This window comes from Ranitomeya variabilis, chromosome 2 (genome assembly GCF_051348905.1).
Source record: "Ranitomeya variabilis isolate aRanVar5 chromosome 2, aRanVar5.hap1, whole genome shotgun sequence".
Classification (NCBI taxonomy): Eukaryota; Metazoa; Chordata; class Amphibia; order Anura; family Dendrobatidae; genus Ranitomeya; species Ranitomeya variabilis.
In genome coordinates, this window is record NC_135233.1 from 390,059,127 (window position 1) to 390,077,833 (window position 18,707).

At 47.3% G+C, this 18,707-nt stretch overlaps 1 protein-coding gene across 4 annotated transcripts in view; it reads right to left on the reverse strand.

Annotated features, from left to right (window-relative positions):
* RPS6KA6 (ribosomal protein S6 kinase A6) overlaps positions 1-17,817 on the reverse strand; it is a 65,863-nt gene extending 48,046 nt beyond the window's left edge. For 3 of the 4 annotated variants that reach the window (XM_077286459.1, XM_077286458.1, XM_077286457.1), the window contains exons 1-2: positions 17,571-17,777; positions 3,919-3,978 (exon numbers count right to left, since the gene is read on the reverse strand). In XM_077286459.1, coding sequence (XP_077142574.1) covers positions 3,919-3,978; positions 17,571-17,642 — 132 coding nt within the window. In that variant the 5' untranslated portion in view covers positions 17,643-17,777. Of the gene's footprint in view, positions 1-3,918; positions 3,979-17,570 lie in introns of all 4 variants that reach the window. The other variant, XM_077286456.1, reaches the window with a different exon arrangement.
* Between the last annotated feature and the right edge of the window lie 890 nt (positions 17,818-18,707).

Sequence of the window (18,707 nt, forward strand, 5' to 3'; positions counted from 1 at the left end):
CCAAGATCCTATCCCAATATGTAGTAGGTGTAATAATATTAGCAAATACCTCCAATTAGAAATGTAGTATAGTTCTTCTGATTCACTTTGTCGCTTGCCCCATGTGAAGGCATTGCAGTAGCTTAGTTTTCCATGGTTACAACCACTAACTCACTACTGTCAAGTGGTCGTAACCCATGGATACCTAAGCTACTGCAATGCCCTGCACATGAGGTAAGCAACATAGCTAATCATTAGAACTATACTACATTTCTGGAGGTATTTGCAATTATTATTATTACACCTACTACATATTGGGATAGGATCACTTGGCACGCCATCCAGCTTTCCACAATGGCTTTCCCTACCTCTGCTCATTGCAATCACTTGGTATGCTCTTCAACTAACCCCTTCTATACCACCAATGTTATTTATGACCTTGTTTACTTTGCCTTGATCATCCTGCATCTGGTCCAAACGTAATTATCTGACCAAGTTGAGCTTAAACCTCTCCCCTCAGCTCCACACCTGAATGCGTTTCTAGCAAGTATATTGCAAACCGTATGTCTGGAAAGACGTCAGTCAGCAGATCGCACCATATAAGTGCATCATAGAAGTGTGGAGCAGTGAATTAAAGGGAACCCGTCACCCCCAAAATGGAAGCTAAGCTAAGCCCACCGTCATCAGGGACTTATCTACAGCATTCTGCAATGCATTCTGTAATGCTGTAGATAAGTCCCCGATGTATCCTGAAAGATGAGAAAAAGGTTAGATTATACTCACCCAGGGGCGGTCCCGGTCTGGTCCGGGGCCTCCCATCTTCTTACGATGACATCCTCTTCTGGTCTTCAGGCTGCGGCTCCGGCGCAGGCGTACTGTATCTCCCTGTTGAGGGCAGAGCAAAGTACTGCAGTGCACAGGCGCCGGGAAAGGTCAAAGAGGCTCAGCGCCTGCGCACTGCAATACTTTGCTCTGCGCTCAACAGGGAGATAAAGTACGCCTGCGCCGGAGCCGCGGCGTGAAGACCAGAAGAGGACGTCATCGTAAGAAGATGGGAGGCCCCGGACCGGACCACGGCACCCATCGCACCGGACCGCAGCGGGAACGCCCTTGGGTGAGTATAATCTAACCTCTTTTTCTCATCTTTCAGGTTACATCGGGGGCTTATCTACAGCATTACAGAATGCTGTAGATAAGCCCCTGATGCTGGTGGGCTTAGCTCAACTTCGATTTTGGGGGTGACAGGTTCCCTTTAATCCAGAATTGGAACTGAAGGTAACTGGATACAGTCACTGTAAACAATGTTTCCATTTGCTTTCACTCTCCCCCTATAATCCTTCACTTTCTACTAACCCCACTAATTCCTACACCTAGTAATGACTGGTCATCTCTCCCTCCATCCTCCCCATCCATCTCACCTCCTTCTCAGAACTGTTCCTCTACATACTGAAATTTGTCTCACCCCTCACAAATATTAAAGCTCGTAAAATCAACAGATAACCCTGGCACACCAGCCTGACCAAAGTACTGAAGCGGGCTTCTAGGGTTGCTGAGCAGAGATGGAAAAGATCCCACTCCAACGAGCACTTTATCGCATTCAAACAGTCCCTTACTACTTTCAAGGTCACACTCGCTAGAGCAAAACAAACCTACTTCTAATCTATCATATCCTCCCTGTCTCACAACCCGAAACAGCTATTCAACACTTTCAATTATCTCCTCCCTCTCCACTCATCTTAGCTGAAGACTTTGCCTCATTCTTCAAGCAGATTGATAACATCAGAGTAAGCTTTTGCCTACACCCCCACAACTTCTCTTTCTAACTCCTCAGCCACCTACTCCAAAACCAACTACTCCACCATAACAGAGGATCACCTTCCACTCACCACTTGTGCACTTGACCTGATCCCATCCCACACCTCACCACTGTCATCATCGCAACCCTAACCCATCTTTTCAACCTGTCACTAACAACTGTTTTTGTTCCCCTCGTGCTTCAAACATGCCTGAATCAAACCCATCCTCAAAAAGCCCTCTCTTGACCCATCCTGTGTATCTAGCCATCGCTCCATATCACTTCTTCCCTATGCCTCAAAACTACTGGAAAAACACGTCCATCATGAACTGTTCTCCCATCTCTCTTCCTGCTACCTCTGCAACCACTTACAATCTGGCTTCCGAACACATCTATCCACTGAAACTGCGCTGACTAAACTAACCAATGACCTACTAACCGCCAAAGCCAAGTGACACTACTCTGTCCTCTGCCACAGTGGACCATTCCCTATTACTACAGACCCTCATCTCTTGGCATCACATACTTGGCCCTATCCTGGATCTCGTCATACCTAACAGACCGGACATTCAGCGTCTACCACTCACACACCACCACCTCGCCTCCTATCTGTCGGAGTCCCGCAAGGTTCAGTCCTAGGGCCCCTGCTCTTCTCCATTTACACCTTTGGCCTGGGACAGCTCATAGAATCTCACGGCTTACAATACAAGTCACAACTGGTACAGTGAGGAGCGAATCTACACAGATCTACATCTCTGGATCAGATAACACCACCCTACTAACCAGAATCCCTCAATGTCTGTCTGCTGTTTAATCCTTCGCTAGATTTTGAAAACTTAATAAGGACAAAACAGAATTCATCATCTTTCCCCCATCTCACTTGACCCCCCCAACGGACCTATCCATTAAAGTAAATTGCTGCTTACTCTCCCCAGTCCAACAAGCTCACTGCCTTGGGGTAATCCTCGACACTGATCTCTCCTTCAAACACATATTCAAGCCCTTTCCACTTCCTGCCGACTTCAACTCAAAAATATTTCCCAGATCCGTACATTCCTAAACCAAGAATCTGCAGAAACCCTAGACTATGCCCTCATCATCTCCCACCTTTACTACTGCAACCTCCTGCTCTGTGGCCTCCCCTCTAACACTCTCGCACCCCTCCAATTTATCTGCTGCCCGACTAATACACCTGTCCCCCCGCTAATCCCAGGCCTCTCCCCTTTGTCAATCCCTTCACGGGCTCCCCATTACCCAAAGACTCCAGTTCAATACCCTAAACATGGCAAACAAAGCCATCCACAACCCGTGTCCTCCATATATCTGTGACCTCGTCTCCCGGTACTTACCTGCCAGCAACCTCCGATCCTCACAAGATCTCCTTCTCTACTACCCTCTTATCTCCTCTTCCCACAATCGCATACAAGATTTCTCCCGTGCATCACCCCTACTCTGGAACTCTCTACCACAACATATCAGATTCTCTCCTACCATCAAAACCTTCAAATAGAACCTGAAGACCTACCTCTTCCGACAAACCTAAAACGACCAGCTCTATCCTCACCTACTGTATCCTCACCCATCCCTTGTAGATTGTGAGCCCTCGCGGGCAGGGTCCTCTCTCCTCCTGTACCAGTTGTGACTATTATTTAAGATTATTGTACTTATTATGTATACCCCTCCTCACATGTAACACGCCATGGAATAAATGGCGCTATAATAATAATTAATAATAATAGGATCTTGGAGATGGGAATACCCATTTAAAAGGTTAATATTTTGGCAACATTATGCAAATGGTGCCACACACGAAAGTTCATGAACCTGTTTCTATTCACTTGAAGCAAGCACAGATAATGGAATTGTGGTGAATCAAAGTCTAATAACAGTGTATCAGAATTAAAGGGCTACTGCTAGAAGTTGGCAGATCACCGTAGGACCCCCCACGATTAGCTCCGATTGCTGTGGAAATAACCATGTGACTCCCCCACAAAGAAATGTAGCATTGAATGGAGTCTAGTCACGAAGATTTTCCAGGTCGGAGAGCTGGAGCCGCCATAACTGTCCTGGCTGGAATGGGGAATACTCCACTGAGACAACGACGTAAGGTAATGAGGCATATGAGCCGGGGTTGTACCACTCACATAAGGTAATAAGGATTCCCCTTCATCCATCGGCTCGTCCACCATTTTCATACCATTTATCTACAAAATACAAAAAAAAAAAAAATCAAAACAAAATTACTGAATAAGCAGAAGAAACCACAAAGTATCCAAAGACTGAGGTGAGCGAGCGATGACGGTCATATCCGCCGAGAAAACGGTGACTACTGAACTGCAAATATCATCGGCCGATTATTCACAACTGATCACAAAAAATACACAAAAAAGCTGTTCATTGTCTCCAGCAAAACAATATGTCTCGGCGGCAGTCTGGTCCTGCAGTCTCGCTCCCGACATGCCAGTCCCTTCCATCCACTATACATTCAGTATTATATATGTTCCCACAAGGTGCAGCGAACGACTGCACCATCAGACGAGAGCGACAGATAAGGGACAGTCTCAGAGATGGGACCCGCATCTATTACAACAAGTATAGATTATTAAATAGATCTTAGACCAGATGACACTGGTGCACTTACAATCCATGTCACAATGGCTGAATAACCCATTATGGAAAGTTTTTCTTTTTTAATATTAAACCAAATATTTTATGAGCCGAGCAAGAGGAGGATGCATAGAATTATCACCTTAATATCAAAATTATACAGCTGGTCAGCGATTTTCAAAGTAATTACTCCAGTAATATTAAGTCTGAGATCTATTTATCAATGTATTAAGCTTTTATTGTAAAATCCGTTGACAGATCAACGTTGAAGCGCCACAATGCAACACTCATCACTGGCACGCTGCACTGATCTAATAAAAAAAAAAAAAAAACATAAATCACCCATTTACAACACAAGAGACTCAACCACCGAAGGTCCCGAAGTGGTGAATGCAGGCAGATATTTTTGATGAGCTGTGCAGCTCTGGAGTATAATGCAGGATGTAACTCAGGATCAGTAATGTAATGTAAGTACACAGTGACTGCACCAGCAGAATAGTGAGTGCAGCTCTGGAGTATAATACAGGACGTAACTCAGGATCAGTAATGTAAGGCATGTACACAGTGTCTGCACCAGCAGAATAGTGAGTGCAGCTCTGGAGTATAATATAGGATGTAACTCAGGATCAGTAATGTAATGTAAGTACACAGTGACTGCACCAGCAGAATAGTGAGTGCAGCTCTGGAGTATAATACAGGATGTAACTCAGGATCAGTAATGTAAGGCATGTACACAGTGTCTGCACCAGCAGAATAGTGAGTGCAGCTCTGGAGTATAATACAGGATGTAACTCAGGATCAGTAATGTAAGGCATGTACACAGTGTCTGCACCAGCAGAATAGTGAGTGCAGCTCTGGAGTATAATGCAGGATGTAACTCAGGATCAGTAATGTACGTACACAGTGACTGCACCAGCAAAATAGTGAGTGCAGCTCTGGGGTATAATACAGGATGTAACTCAGGATCAGTAAAGTAATGTATGTACACAGTGACTGCACCTGCAGAATAGTGAGTGCAGCTCTGGGGTATAATACAGGATTTAAAGGGACTCTGTCACCTGAATTTGGAGGGAACAATTTTCAGCCATGGAGGCGGGGTTTTCGGGTGTTTGATTCACCCTTTCCTTACCCGCTGGCTGCATGCTGGCTGCAATATTGGATTGAAGTTCATTCTCTGTCCTCCATAGTACACGCCTGCGTAAGGCAAGATTGCCTTGTGCACGCATGTACTACGGAGGACAGAGAATGAACTTCAATCCAATATTGCAGCCAGCGGGTAAGGAAAGGGTGAATCGAACACCCGAAAACCCCGCCTCCATGGCTGAAAATTGTTCCCTCCAAATTCAGGTGACAGAGTCCCTTTAACTCAGGATCAGTAATGTAATGTATGTACACAGTGACTGCACCAGCAGAATAGTGAGTGCAGCTCTGGAGTATAATACAGGATGTAACTCAGGATCAGTAATGTAATGTATGTACACAGTGACTGCACCAGCAGAATAGTGAGTGCAGCTCTGGAGTATAATACAGGATGTAACTCAGGATCAATAATGTAATGTATGTGTACACAGTGACTGCACCAGCAGAATAGTGAGTGCAGCTCTGGGGTATAATACAGGAGGTAACGCAGGATCAGTACTGTGACTTGAGTTGATGGATATAATAGATAACTGTTTCGGGGGTAATTACAGGTGACATGGCTGCTTGTACTGAAGCTGTGGGGGGGCACGGGATAGTTACGGATCTGGTCATTCCCCTTTCCTGCTCATCTTTAGAGGATTATGCAATGAGCTGGAGGCAGAGAGATGATCTCATACTGCAGAGATTGAGGAACGCAGAAGAAACGTCACAGACTATCTCCTGCCCCGATAATCGATGGAACACAAAGATTCAATAATCAATTACCGGTAGATGCCAAAAATTTCTGTGCGTAAGACGACAATGATCTTACCTGTAATGACTAATGCACAGAGGACGCAGCAGCCGGAGACTGAACGCTGCCGACTTAAAGGGAACCTGTCACCTGAATTTGGCGGGACCAGTTTTGGGTCATATGGGCAGGGTTTTCGGGTGTTTGATTCACCCTTTCCTTACCCGCTGGCTGCATGCTGGCCGCAATATTGGATTGAAGTTCATTCTCTGTCCTCTGGAGTACACGCCAGCGCAGGGCATTGCCTTGCGCTGGCATGTACTCCGGGGGACATAGAATGAACTTCAATCCAATATTGCGGCCAGCATGCAGCCAGTGGGTAAGGAAAGGGTGAATCAAACACCCAAAAACCCCGCCCATATGACCCAAAACTGGTCCCGCCAAATTCAGGTGACAGGTTCCCTTTAAAGGAAACACTAGTAAAATCATTTAGAGGCTTTTCTTTTTTGGAAACGTTATCCGGGAGGGGAAATTACATGTGTGAAAGGGGCTGTCACACTTTACAAACCCTGTGTTGTAGTACGGGGCTGTATACACCATTGCTGCCTTGGTTGTCAGTTTTCACATTGTATTCATGCACCAGTATGCTCCTGATCACGAGCCAGAGGCAGCAGGAAGGAAATGCTGGGAGTTGTGGTGTCAGAGCAGAGCGAGTGTCGGCCAGACCTCTGTGCCAAGACGGAAATGGGGATGCGGACGCTGTGGTGGTCTTCAATCTGTGACACTAAAGTGAATGTAAGGCTACAACTCCCAGCATGCTTTTCCGCTCTGCCTGGGTCAGTCTTACATCTAGTCATGAACCAGGAGGCGCATGCTCAACACGGCTGCATTAGTGGGTGTGCCGCATTGAATGGGGCCAGGGTACCATGTGGGGTCCCCAACAGCCGTCATCACTGATGGGCCAGATCCTGGACTGTCCGTGCAGCTCACGTGGCTGAGTGCGGGCTGGAAGTGTAAGGCTATGTGCACACGATGCGGATTTAGTGCAGATCCACAGCGGATTTTTCCGTGCAGAAACGCTGCAGAACCGCACTGTGATTTACAGTACAATGTAAATCAATGGAGAAAAAAAAAAAGCTGTGCGGAAAAATCCACGCGGAATCGCTGCGGATTTAAAAGAAGTGCATGTCACTTCTTTTGTGCGGATCTGCAGCGTTTCTGCACCCTTCCATTATAGAAATCCGCAGTGGTAATAACTGTGGAAAATCCGCACAAAATCCGCATCAATTCTGCATAAAAACCCGCACAAAATCCACAGCAAATCTGCACCTGCGGTTTCTGCCAGGAGATGCGGATTTTGTGCAGAAAATTCTGCTCCCCATTCCGCAGCGTGTGCACATAGCCTGACAGATCTACGTGTCTCTGCCTGAAGAGGAAGCCACTAATTAAAAGGTACCAGGATTTACGCACAGAGGGTGAAGCCGACCTGCCAGATGGGATTTTCCTGCAGGAATTACTGTGCTGTGAGAGATAGCAATTATCCCGGTGACCTCCACCCACTGACACAGACGGCGAGAAACACTAAGGAGCTGAGCTGTCAGAGCCGGGCACCAGGCTGCTGCCCAAAATCCAGGAAAACCAGACTGCACCCCGCAGCAGGAACGAAAAACACAATCTGCAGAGAATAAGGAGATGTGATCAGATCTCCAGAGCAATGCGTCCAATAAGCAGCACAGATCCCGGACACAACGTGCAATATCAAGACAAGGAGAAAATCTGATAATCCGCCCCCCATCATCAGTGCCAGACTAGAGTAGGTTTACAGCTCAATAGAGGGGGGGACCCCAATCTATACCGCTGCTTCCCCGCTCTGGAGCGCCCACATGGACGACACTGACTTCAGAGCACGGATGACCAGTGGCTGATAGTGGGGCTGCTGGACTGACCACAGGGTCCTCATCTTCAACTACTAAACCTTAACTGTAAGCATGACCTGACAGCCAGCATGCTGGGAGTTGTAGTGCAACACCAGCTCGAGTGCTGAAGGTTGCCGATTCCGGCTCTTTGGACATCTCATATCATCCATTCATGGAGGCGCTGCAAACTTGCAGGGCTCCTAGCTCCATCCTTTCTGGAACCTAACCCCATCTGTACCCAAATATCTCCATTCCAGTTCTCTTGTAGGTGGTGTCTAATCTGAGGGAGGAAATACATGATCAATACAGATGGGGACGATACATCTGAACAATCAGCGGCGTCTCCAGGGACAGGTCCTGTACATTTACCCCACTGCAACATTGCACCCTCACGTCTCAGCAGGTGCTGCCGTAAAGAATGCACCTGAATGATTAGTGGGGTCTCCCGATACAGGTCGTATACAACTACCCTGCTGCCCTCTGCCACATCGCACCCTCATATGCCAGCCAGTGATGCAGCGGACAACCCACCTGAATAAACAGCCGTAGCGTCTCCCTGGGACGGGTCCTTTATATTTACCTCGCTGCCCTCTGCCACATCGCACCCTCACATCTCCGTAGGTCCTACAGAGGAGAACCCACCTGAATAATCAGCCGTAGCGTCTCCCCGGGACAGGTCCTGTACATTTACCCCGCTGCCCTCTGCCACATCACACCCTCACATCTCTGTAGGTCCTACAGAGGAGAACCCATCTGAACGACCAGCGGCAGCGTCTCCCCAGGACAGGTCCTTTATATTTACCCTGCTGCCCTCTGCCACATCGCACCCTCACATCTCCATAGGTCCTACAGAGGAGAACCCACCTGAATAATCCGCGGTGGCGTCTCCCTGGGACGGGTCCTTTATATTCACCCCGCTGCCCTCTGCTACATCGCACCCTCACATCTCAGCAGGTCCTGCAGAGGAGAACACACCTGAATAATCAGCCGTAGCGTCTCCTCCCTGGGACGGGTCCTTTATATTCACCCCGCTGCCCTCTGCTACATCGCACCCTCACATCTCAGCAGGTCCTGCAGAGGAGAACACACCTGAACGACCAGCGGCAGCGTCACCCCCGGACGGGGCCTGTACAGCTCATGTTCTGTGCTCCTCCTGCTTCTAACACTAAACTCATTTGGAAACCCACACCCAAAACGCAATGACATGTTCCTGGGACAAGGTGACTAAGGGAAAAGCTGAAAGGGAAGGGAAGTTTATGTAAAAAATTGCTGACACCTGATGGTGACAACAGCACAAAAAACAAAAACTGATAACAGAGAGAAAACCCCTAATAATGAGACCAGCCTGCACTGGTTATCAGCAAAGACTGCATATGAAGGAACATGATTATACATGTGACCCTCAAGAGTGCCCCAGGGGCAGGCTATCTGCCACCGCTGGCCTCCATGCGCTATACTGGAAAGCCAGGCTGTCACAACAGCCCCACGTGACCTGGTGACCACCTCTAAAAAGATACCCACGATGTATGTATTCAACAGCTGCATCCATAACCCCGCTCACACAGCTGACGTATGCAAGGCCATGTGCACACGATCAGTAATCGCTACGGGTGGGACGCTGCATACTTCACAGCATCAAACCTGCAGCGTCCACATGTTACAGGATAGTGGTTGGGATTTCAAGAACTCCTGTGCCCCTTATGTGTCCAGAGACACTCGCGGCTCAACCTGTGGAGACAGAGATGCGGCGCGTCTTTCCAGACCATAGTATGTAAATTTCTCTTGGGGAGACACGAGTCTCCGCAAGAGACATTTCACCCACAGAATGTATTGGACGCGGCGAATCCACAGAGTTCATTGAGCACAGAGGACTCACCTGCGTTCAATAGACGGCAGCGGACATGCTCTGTATCCAAAGCGCTGCCACTTCCAGATAGTGTGCACACGACCTTACAGTGGATCAGATTCGTGCTGCGCTTAGCTCATAGTATTGCTGAAAGTAAAAAACTAAGGACTTATTTACATGCAGCCTTTTTCTTGTGCTTTACCGTGTGGGAAAAAAACAAGCATTTTACAGCAGCAGAAAAAAATAATTAAGTGTTTTTTCTTCAACTGAAGGGACTTTTTTTTTTTTATTTTAAACACGGCATGACAATTATTTCAGCATATTTGCTGTGTTTTTATACCCATGTGACAATGTGCAAAAAAAAAAAAGCACTGTGTGAACATGCCTTACCAAGTCCACCAGACTTGTGATTGGTCCAGGACAGGTTTTTGCAATATTTCTCTGATCATATGCACCTTACATCCCTTTTATTTTGGCTGAGGAATTTCTGCAAATTTATGAATTGAAAGTTTTTTAAAAAATGTGACAAAACAAATACAGTTAGCTTACCAAGCCTTTTGATGATTCCAATATATCAGCCACCGCCTTGCACGGATCTGGAGCAGTCCAATGTAGCAGTAAACGAAAAAAAGAGGAATGATCCAGCAATAGGGCGTGGATGAATAAAAAATTAGTCTTTATTATTCCATATTTAAAATATCAATCCATATATGTCAATTGTCGAGCACAGCCACGGTGTACAGATCTATACGTTTTGAAATAAGTCTTTCAAGATCTTGAAAAAGACTTACGTCAAAACATGTAGCTCTGTACACAGTGGCTGTGCTCGACAATTGACATACAGTTATATGAAAAAGTTTGGGCACCCCTATTAATCTTAAGCTTAATGTTTTATAAAAATTGGTTTTTCTGCAACAGCTATTTCAGTTTCATATATCTAATAACTGTAGGACACAGTAATGTTTCTGCCTTGAAATGAGGTTTATTGTACATTAATATTTAGTAGATCCTCCTTTTGCAAAAATAACAGCCTCTAGTCGCTTCCTGTAGCTTTTAATGAGTTCCTGGATGAAGGTATTTTTGACCATTGCTCTTTACAAAACAATTCCAGTTCAGTTAAGTTTGATGGTCGCCGAGCATGGACAGCCCTCTTCAAATGATCCCACAGATGTTCAATGATATTCAGGTCTGGGGACTGGGATGGCCATTCCAAAACAGTGTAATTGTTCCTCTGCATGAATGCCTGAGTAGATTTGGAGCGGTGTTTTGGATCATTGTCTTGCTGAAAAATCCATCCCCTGCGTAACTTCAACTTTGTCACTGATTCATGAACATTATTGTCAAGAATCTGCCGATACTGAGAGGAATCCATGCGTCCCTCAACTTTAACAAGATTCCCGGTGTCGGCATTGGCCACAAAGCCACAAAGCCCAAAGCATGATGGAACCTCCACCAAATTTTACTGTGGGTAACAAGTGTTTTGCTTGGAATGCTGTGTTATTTTGCCGCCATGCATAGTGCCTTTTTGTATGACCAAACAACTCAATCTTGGTTTCATCAGTCCACAGGACCTTCTTCCAAAAAGAAATTGGCTTCTCCATATGTGCTTTTGCATACCTCAGCCAACTCGGTTTGTGGCGTGCTTGCAGAAACGGCTTCTTTCGCATCACTCTCCCATACAGCTTCTCCTTGTGCAAAGTGACACCATCTGCAGCAAGTTGATGCTGCAGCTCTCTGCAGGTGGTCTGAGAATTGTCCTTGACTGATCTCACCATTCTTCTTCTCTGCCTTTCTGATGTTTTTCTTGGCCTGCCACTTCTGGCCTTAACAAGAACTGTACCTGTGTTCTTCCATTTCCTTACTATGTTCCTCACAGTGGAAATTGACAGGTTAAATCTCTGAGACAGCTTTTTGTATCCTCCCCCTGAACAACTACAGTATGTTGAATAATCTTTGTTTTCAGATCATTTGACAGTTGTTTTGAGGAGCCCATGATGCCATTCTTCAGAGGAGATTCAAACAGGAGAACAACTTGCAAGTGGCCACTTTAAGTAGCTTTTCTCATTATTGCATACACCTGGCTATGAAGTTCAAAGCTCAATGAGGTTACAAAACAAAAAAAGTGCTTTAGTAAGTCAGTAAAAAGTAGGTAGGATTATTTAAAACAAGAATATGATAAGGGTGCCCATACTTATGCACCTGTCAAATTTTGTTTGAATGCAGATTGCACATTTTCGGTTAGTACAATAAACCTCATTTCAAGGCAGAAACATTACTGTGTCCAACAGTTATTAGATATATGAAACTGAAATAGCTGTTGCAAAAAAAAAAAATTTTTACAAAACATTAAGCTTAAGATTAATAGGGGTGCCCAAACTTTTTCATATAACTGTATATGGATTGATATTTTAATTATGGAATAATAAAGACTAATTTTTTATTCATCCACGTCCAATTGCTGGATCATTCCTCTTATTTTGTTTTAAAACTGTGGGTACAGTTATTATGAGAATAATATTTTACACTGTTACTTATTAGTTTAATGATCTTGTGATAAATTTATGGAAAACCATGCACCCCCCAAAAATATTTTTTAATGAATGTTGCAACAAAATGTAAGCGCAAAAAGTGATCCTAATTGTAAATTGTCCCCAAAATCTATGAGGTGCAGAATGTCTAACAAGAGCGAACGTAGGTCCTTTAACCCCTTCTCCGATGGCGAAGGTTGCCTTTGCTTTTTTTTTTTTCCCCCAGAGTCGTATGCAACAAACAAGTGTGACCTGGAATGAGGCTAAACGATCACGACGAGCCGTAATGAAGACGCACAACCCGTGTCACAACCATTACCTTAGTAACGAGAGTATAAAACCTGCAGTAATGAGAAAGAGAAATAGGAAAAGTAACGGATCTTGGCGTCATCATGGCTGGGCAGCCGACCAATTCCTTATCTTAAATACACCGAACATTGATTGTTATTTCAATCAAAGAGAGCGCCCCAAAATCCGCAGCTCAAAACATAACGTCGACACCAAACCAGCGAGAACGCATGAGAGGCGGCAGCTCGCAGTCACTGCAGCGCTGTCCAAAACCTCCCACCTGGATTATTCATCACAACACCGACAAGAAAAGCAATTGCCTAAAGAGAGTCTATTATCAGAAGATCTCCTGCGAATAGAACTTTCAGCCGCTGTAAGTGACCTCGACTATTATAGGACAGTCGGTATCTGCTTCTCTATAGACCACACACAGCGACTTGTATTCTGTGGATGGACCCACTGGTCATGGGGCTCTGAATCCTCCACAACCCAATGACCAGCTATCAGGCGGGTGACAGGGATGGAGCAGACTGCCTCGGTATACAAAACCTATAGGGGACGTTCAGAATAGCAGATGTGCTGCAGAGATCTCTGCCACCAACCCTTCAGCTGCAGCAACTATTCCGATATCGCAAGAGACCGCAGCTTAATGGTCAAATCGAATTTCAATCTTTAATTGTCCATAGGCTCAATGTGTAAGAAAGTACAAAGATCATCAATACCTACCCCCTGCCGATACAGCCAGTCTTCGTCTGTGAAGCCCAGTGATTGGCAGCAGCAGTCATGTGCTGTAGAGGTAACGTGACGACTGACGCAAGTCAACAAAGACTGGCAGCGAAAAATTACGATTTTATCATTTTCATACATATAAAGTCTCCAAAGTTTGAAATCCCATTTAAGCAACTTCCTGATTTGCTTAAAAAAAAAAGTGGATCCAAATAGGATAGGATGGAAAATTTACTGGAAATCAATCACACCGTCTATACGTGCATCAATAAGAGGAATAGGTCATAGGCATTCTGGCAGTAATGAAGAGTAATGTTGGGAGTGAGAGACGGCACAAACCAGGACTATAGCGTGCTGCAGCTAGAAAACGTAAATGTGCAGAGCGACCGGCCACGAGCTCCACACTCTTAGGTCAGGTCTGGCATTTCATAAGTGACAAGATAAAATGCTGCACAAGTGTCCAGTGTGAAGGGGCCCATAAAGAAGAGACCGCCATCACCACCCCAAGACACGCATGTGAGAGGAGAAAAGCCACTGCCAAAGACCAACCTGTTGAATTCTGTGTCAGGGATGCCCCCTGCATTCAAGCAGGGTGTAAGTCTCCTCCAACACCAAGACCACAAAATTTCAACAGGCAAATCAATATCCCCCTGAAGTTGGAAAGATTGGCTAATGACCCTCGTTACCAGTCCACATGACTCCCAGAGGAAGAGACACATACAGAAAGATTAGGGAAGAGACCGTAATGACTGTTTATTTAACGCAATTTCTGTAAATTAAACGTAATTATTGTATAATGAAAAATCTTCTGCGACTCTCTACTAGCCTTTTCCTTGGAATGTCTCTAGATTGAGATCTGCCTGCTGTCAATTTCCTGTGTTACAATGCATCAAGTCTAGACAATTTGCAATACTGTATTGGTTCGGAGGCAAAAAACATTGTAACCACTCGTCATAATGCAGGACTGGGCCAGGACACTGCACCAATAGGTAGTAGATCTCTCAAAAATAAAGAGGGATTGAAAGAAATTATATCAGAAAGTTGCAGAACTTTCCATTATACAATGATACAAAGCAAAAACTGCACTGCCGGCTGCACAGGAGACGCTGCAGAGACGAGCGGCGTCCATTCAATCACAAGTAGCGGGTGAAGCAACTTAATCGGCTGCTGCAGCACTTTTCATTCCAAGAGAATTTCTTTGCACGTTTTTTCCACGAAAAAAGATATATGTTTTCCTGTACCAGCAAAGTGATTGGGATTTCTGAACTGTGACGCACACGCTGCCTATCTTGTTCCTGGTAGATTTGAAGCAGTTTCATATCTGCCATGTGTCAGTTCTTTCAGCGGTTTTCCTGCCAGGAGACACGATTTTAGGTACAGAAATATCAGCCGTAAATTCCTAAAGTCGGCACCGGCCTTAGGATTCGCTCAAGTTTCTGGCCCCCTGATAGCGGTTTCCCCTTTTTGTGGCGCAGCGTCTGGCGATGTCCGCACCAGTTATAGCAGGTAACAACACACATTATACAAGTACAGAGCAAACAACCACAAAGAAAATAAAAACTGCATCCTGGGGTTTATACAATCGTGAAAAGCTACGTTCACATTTGCGTTGCGTCGGGCGCAGCCGCGGCGACGCATGCGTCATGCGCCCCTATATTTAACATGGGGGGGTGCATGGACATGCGTTGTCTAGCGTTTTGTGACGCATGCGTCATTTTTGGCGCAACTGTCAGGGCGCAGACAACGCTGCACGATGCAGTTTTTTGGCGTCCAAAAACGCTGCGTTATGCATGCGTTGTGCGTTGCCGACGCTGCGCACAACAACGCAAATGTGAACGTAGCTAAAGCGGAAACCAATGAAAAGAAGAAAAAACATTCACAACCGAGTGGCATTATATTAGCTCAGGAGATGGCGAGGGAAAAGGAACAGGGAACAAATAAACTAACTTCCTTTCCTATCCCATTTATTGTATGTTAATACAAATTTTATAAAGTTTGTTTGAAAAAGGAGATGGCGAGAACATGAGAGCCATGTAAGGTGGAGGGTCACACAGGGGCAGGGAGAAGGGGACCCAGCGGGGTGCTAGGGGCAGGGGAGAAAGGCACAAGGGGACCAGGGTAGATGGGGGACGCACAGGAACAGTGGAAACAGGGACTAGGGGGAAGGGGAGACCGGCACAATGGGATGCACGGGGAGGCAAGGGCGCAAACTGACACATGGACGATCAGGGGAGACGGGGATGCAGGGGCAACTTGGGGCAGGGTAGACGGGGAGACACTCGAAGACGAGAGGGGAGACAAGGACAAGTGGACGCACAGGAACAGAGACTGGTACACATAGGTGACTTGGGGAGACAGAGGCAGGATAGATGGGGACCCTGCGGGGCGCACGAGGACTTAGGGGCAGGGGAAAAAGGGACACAGGGGGAACAGGGTAGATGGGGGGACGCCCAGGTAGACGGGGCTGCAAGGGGCCAATAGAAACGAGTGCTTAAGTGGACGCATGGGAACCCGAGGGCAGGGTAGATAAGCGCAAGTGGACCCACGGGAACAGGGGAGACAGAGCAGCAGGGGGACCCGAAGGCAGAGTAGATAAGTGCAAGTGGACGCATGGGAACAGGGGAGACAGAGAAGCAGGGGGACCCAAGGGCAGGGTAGATAAATGCAAGTGGACCCACGGGAAAAGGGGAGACAGAGCAGCAGGGGGACCCAAGGGCAGGGTAGATAAGCGCAAGTGGACCCACGGGAACAGGGGAGACAGCAGTAGGGGGACCTGAGGGCAGGGTAGATAAGTGCAAGTTGACCCACGGGAACAGGGGAGACAGAGCAGCAGGGGGACCCAAGGGAAGGGTAGATAAGCGCAAGTGGACCCACGGGAACAGGGGAGAGAGCAGTAGGGGGACCTGAGGGCAGGGTAGATAAGTGCAAGTTGACCCACGGGAACAGGGGAGACAGAGCAGCAGGGGGACCCAAGGGAAGGGTAGATATGTGCAAGTGGACCCACGGGAACAGGGCTAACAGGGACAGAGGCACAATGGGACTAGAGAGCAGGGGAGACTGGAACAAGGGGACGCACGGAGAGACGAGGATGCAAGGGAGCAAGGGACCACATGGGAAAAAGGGAGACAGGACGCAGGGGCAACTTGAGGGCAGGGTAGATGGGGGACACAAGGGGAGATGGGACACAAGTGGACGCACGAGGACAGGGGAGACCAGGGCAGGGTAGATGGGGGAAGCAAGGAGGCAGAGTCCAGAGAGACAAGGAGGCAGAGTCCAGAGAGACAAGAGGGCAGAGTAGATGGGGTACGCACGGGGAGACAAGGCCAGAAGTGGACGCATGAGAACAGTAGAGACTGGGACACAGGGGTGATTTGGGGATACGGGGGCAGGGTAGATAGGGGACACACTGGGAGACAGGAGAGACGAGGGCACAAGTGGCCGCCCTTGAGCAGGGGAGACCGGGGTAGGGTAGATGGGGGGAAGTGAGGTGAGACGGGGCCACAAGGGGGCAGGGGAGACAGGGCGCAGAGGGACCTGAGGGCAGAGTAGATGGGGACGCATGGTGAGACAGGGCCGAAAGGGGATGGAGGAGACGAAGGCACAAGAGGAAACCCGGGAACAGGGGAGACCGGGGCAGGGTAGACAGAGGACGTGGCCGCGAGCAGACAGGGGACCAGGGAGAAACCTAGAGACAGGTGAGACGGGTATGCAGGCGGAACCTGGGAGCAGGGAAGACTGGAGCGCTGGGGGATGGGGGACGGATGGCGAGGGGGCTGCAAGGGGACAGGGGAGACGGGGACAAGGGGGCACACGACACATGGGGGGGGTGCAAGAAGAATCAGTGCGTGAGAGAGAGGTGGGCTCCGGGGACCAGGGTGATGCATGTGGGCCGGACAGGGGCCCGGGGAGCACAATGACCTGCAGCCGGGGACGTACGAGAGCACGGGGAGCTTGGAGGCAGCGGGGCCGGGGGCACTGGGGGCCGAGGGCGGCGACACACGGGCAGCAGACACACCTCACTGCCGCCGGTCCCGTACACCTCCATGTTCATCCCCGGATCCTCCAGATGGCTGAGCCGCTGCGGCATCCCCCTCCCGGGCGGCTCGGTCCACGCGCCCCCCGCCAGCTCCTAAAGGGGGAGCGGAGAGGTGAGACTACCCCCCTCCGGAGCCGCCTGTTCCCGGTCCCAGCAGCCGCCACAGGCTCCGCCAATATGGCGGCCGCCGTCACCTGTGCAGCATGGAAACCGGGGGAGCAGCGTCACCGTGACGTCACCGAGGAGATCCCCAGCCTGGCGACCGCGGCGAGGGCGCGCATGCAAATCAAGCAGGCGTGTCCACAGGCAGGCGCGCGTCTCATGCAAATGATCGGGCGTGGCCTAAGGAATCTGAAGGGCGGGAACTGCGTGCGCGATAATGGCGGGAACTTCACTGACAGGACTGCGCCCGAAATCTCATCCCGTAAGTATATACACCACTAATACACCCGAAATATCACCTCACACTATATATATATATATATATATATATATATATATATATATATATATATATATATATATATATATATATATATTCATACACATATATATATATATATATATATATATATATATATATATTCATACACATATATATATATATATATATATATATATTCATACACATATATATATAAATATATATATATATATATATATATATATATATATATATATATATATATTCATACACATATATATATATATATATATATATATATATATTCATACACATATATATATATATATTCATATATATATATATATATATATATATATATATATATATATATATATATATAGGGGTGGGATTCAGCCGGTACGACCCGGTACGGGGCAGCCGTTTACTAAAATTTCTATCTGCCAGCGTTCCGGTAATTGAAAATGCCCACGCATACGGGGGGGGATGGGAGATGAGCCAGTGCCTGAGCCACCCATGCATACAGGGAGGGGGAAATGAGCCACGCATACGGGGGGGGGGGGGGATGAGTTACCTATGCATATAGGGAGGGGGAGATGAGCCATGCATACATGATGGGAGGGGGGCCTTTATACAGTATGGAGCATCATGTGTGGCCATTGTACAGTATAGAGAACTATGTGTGGCCATTA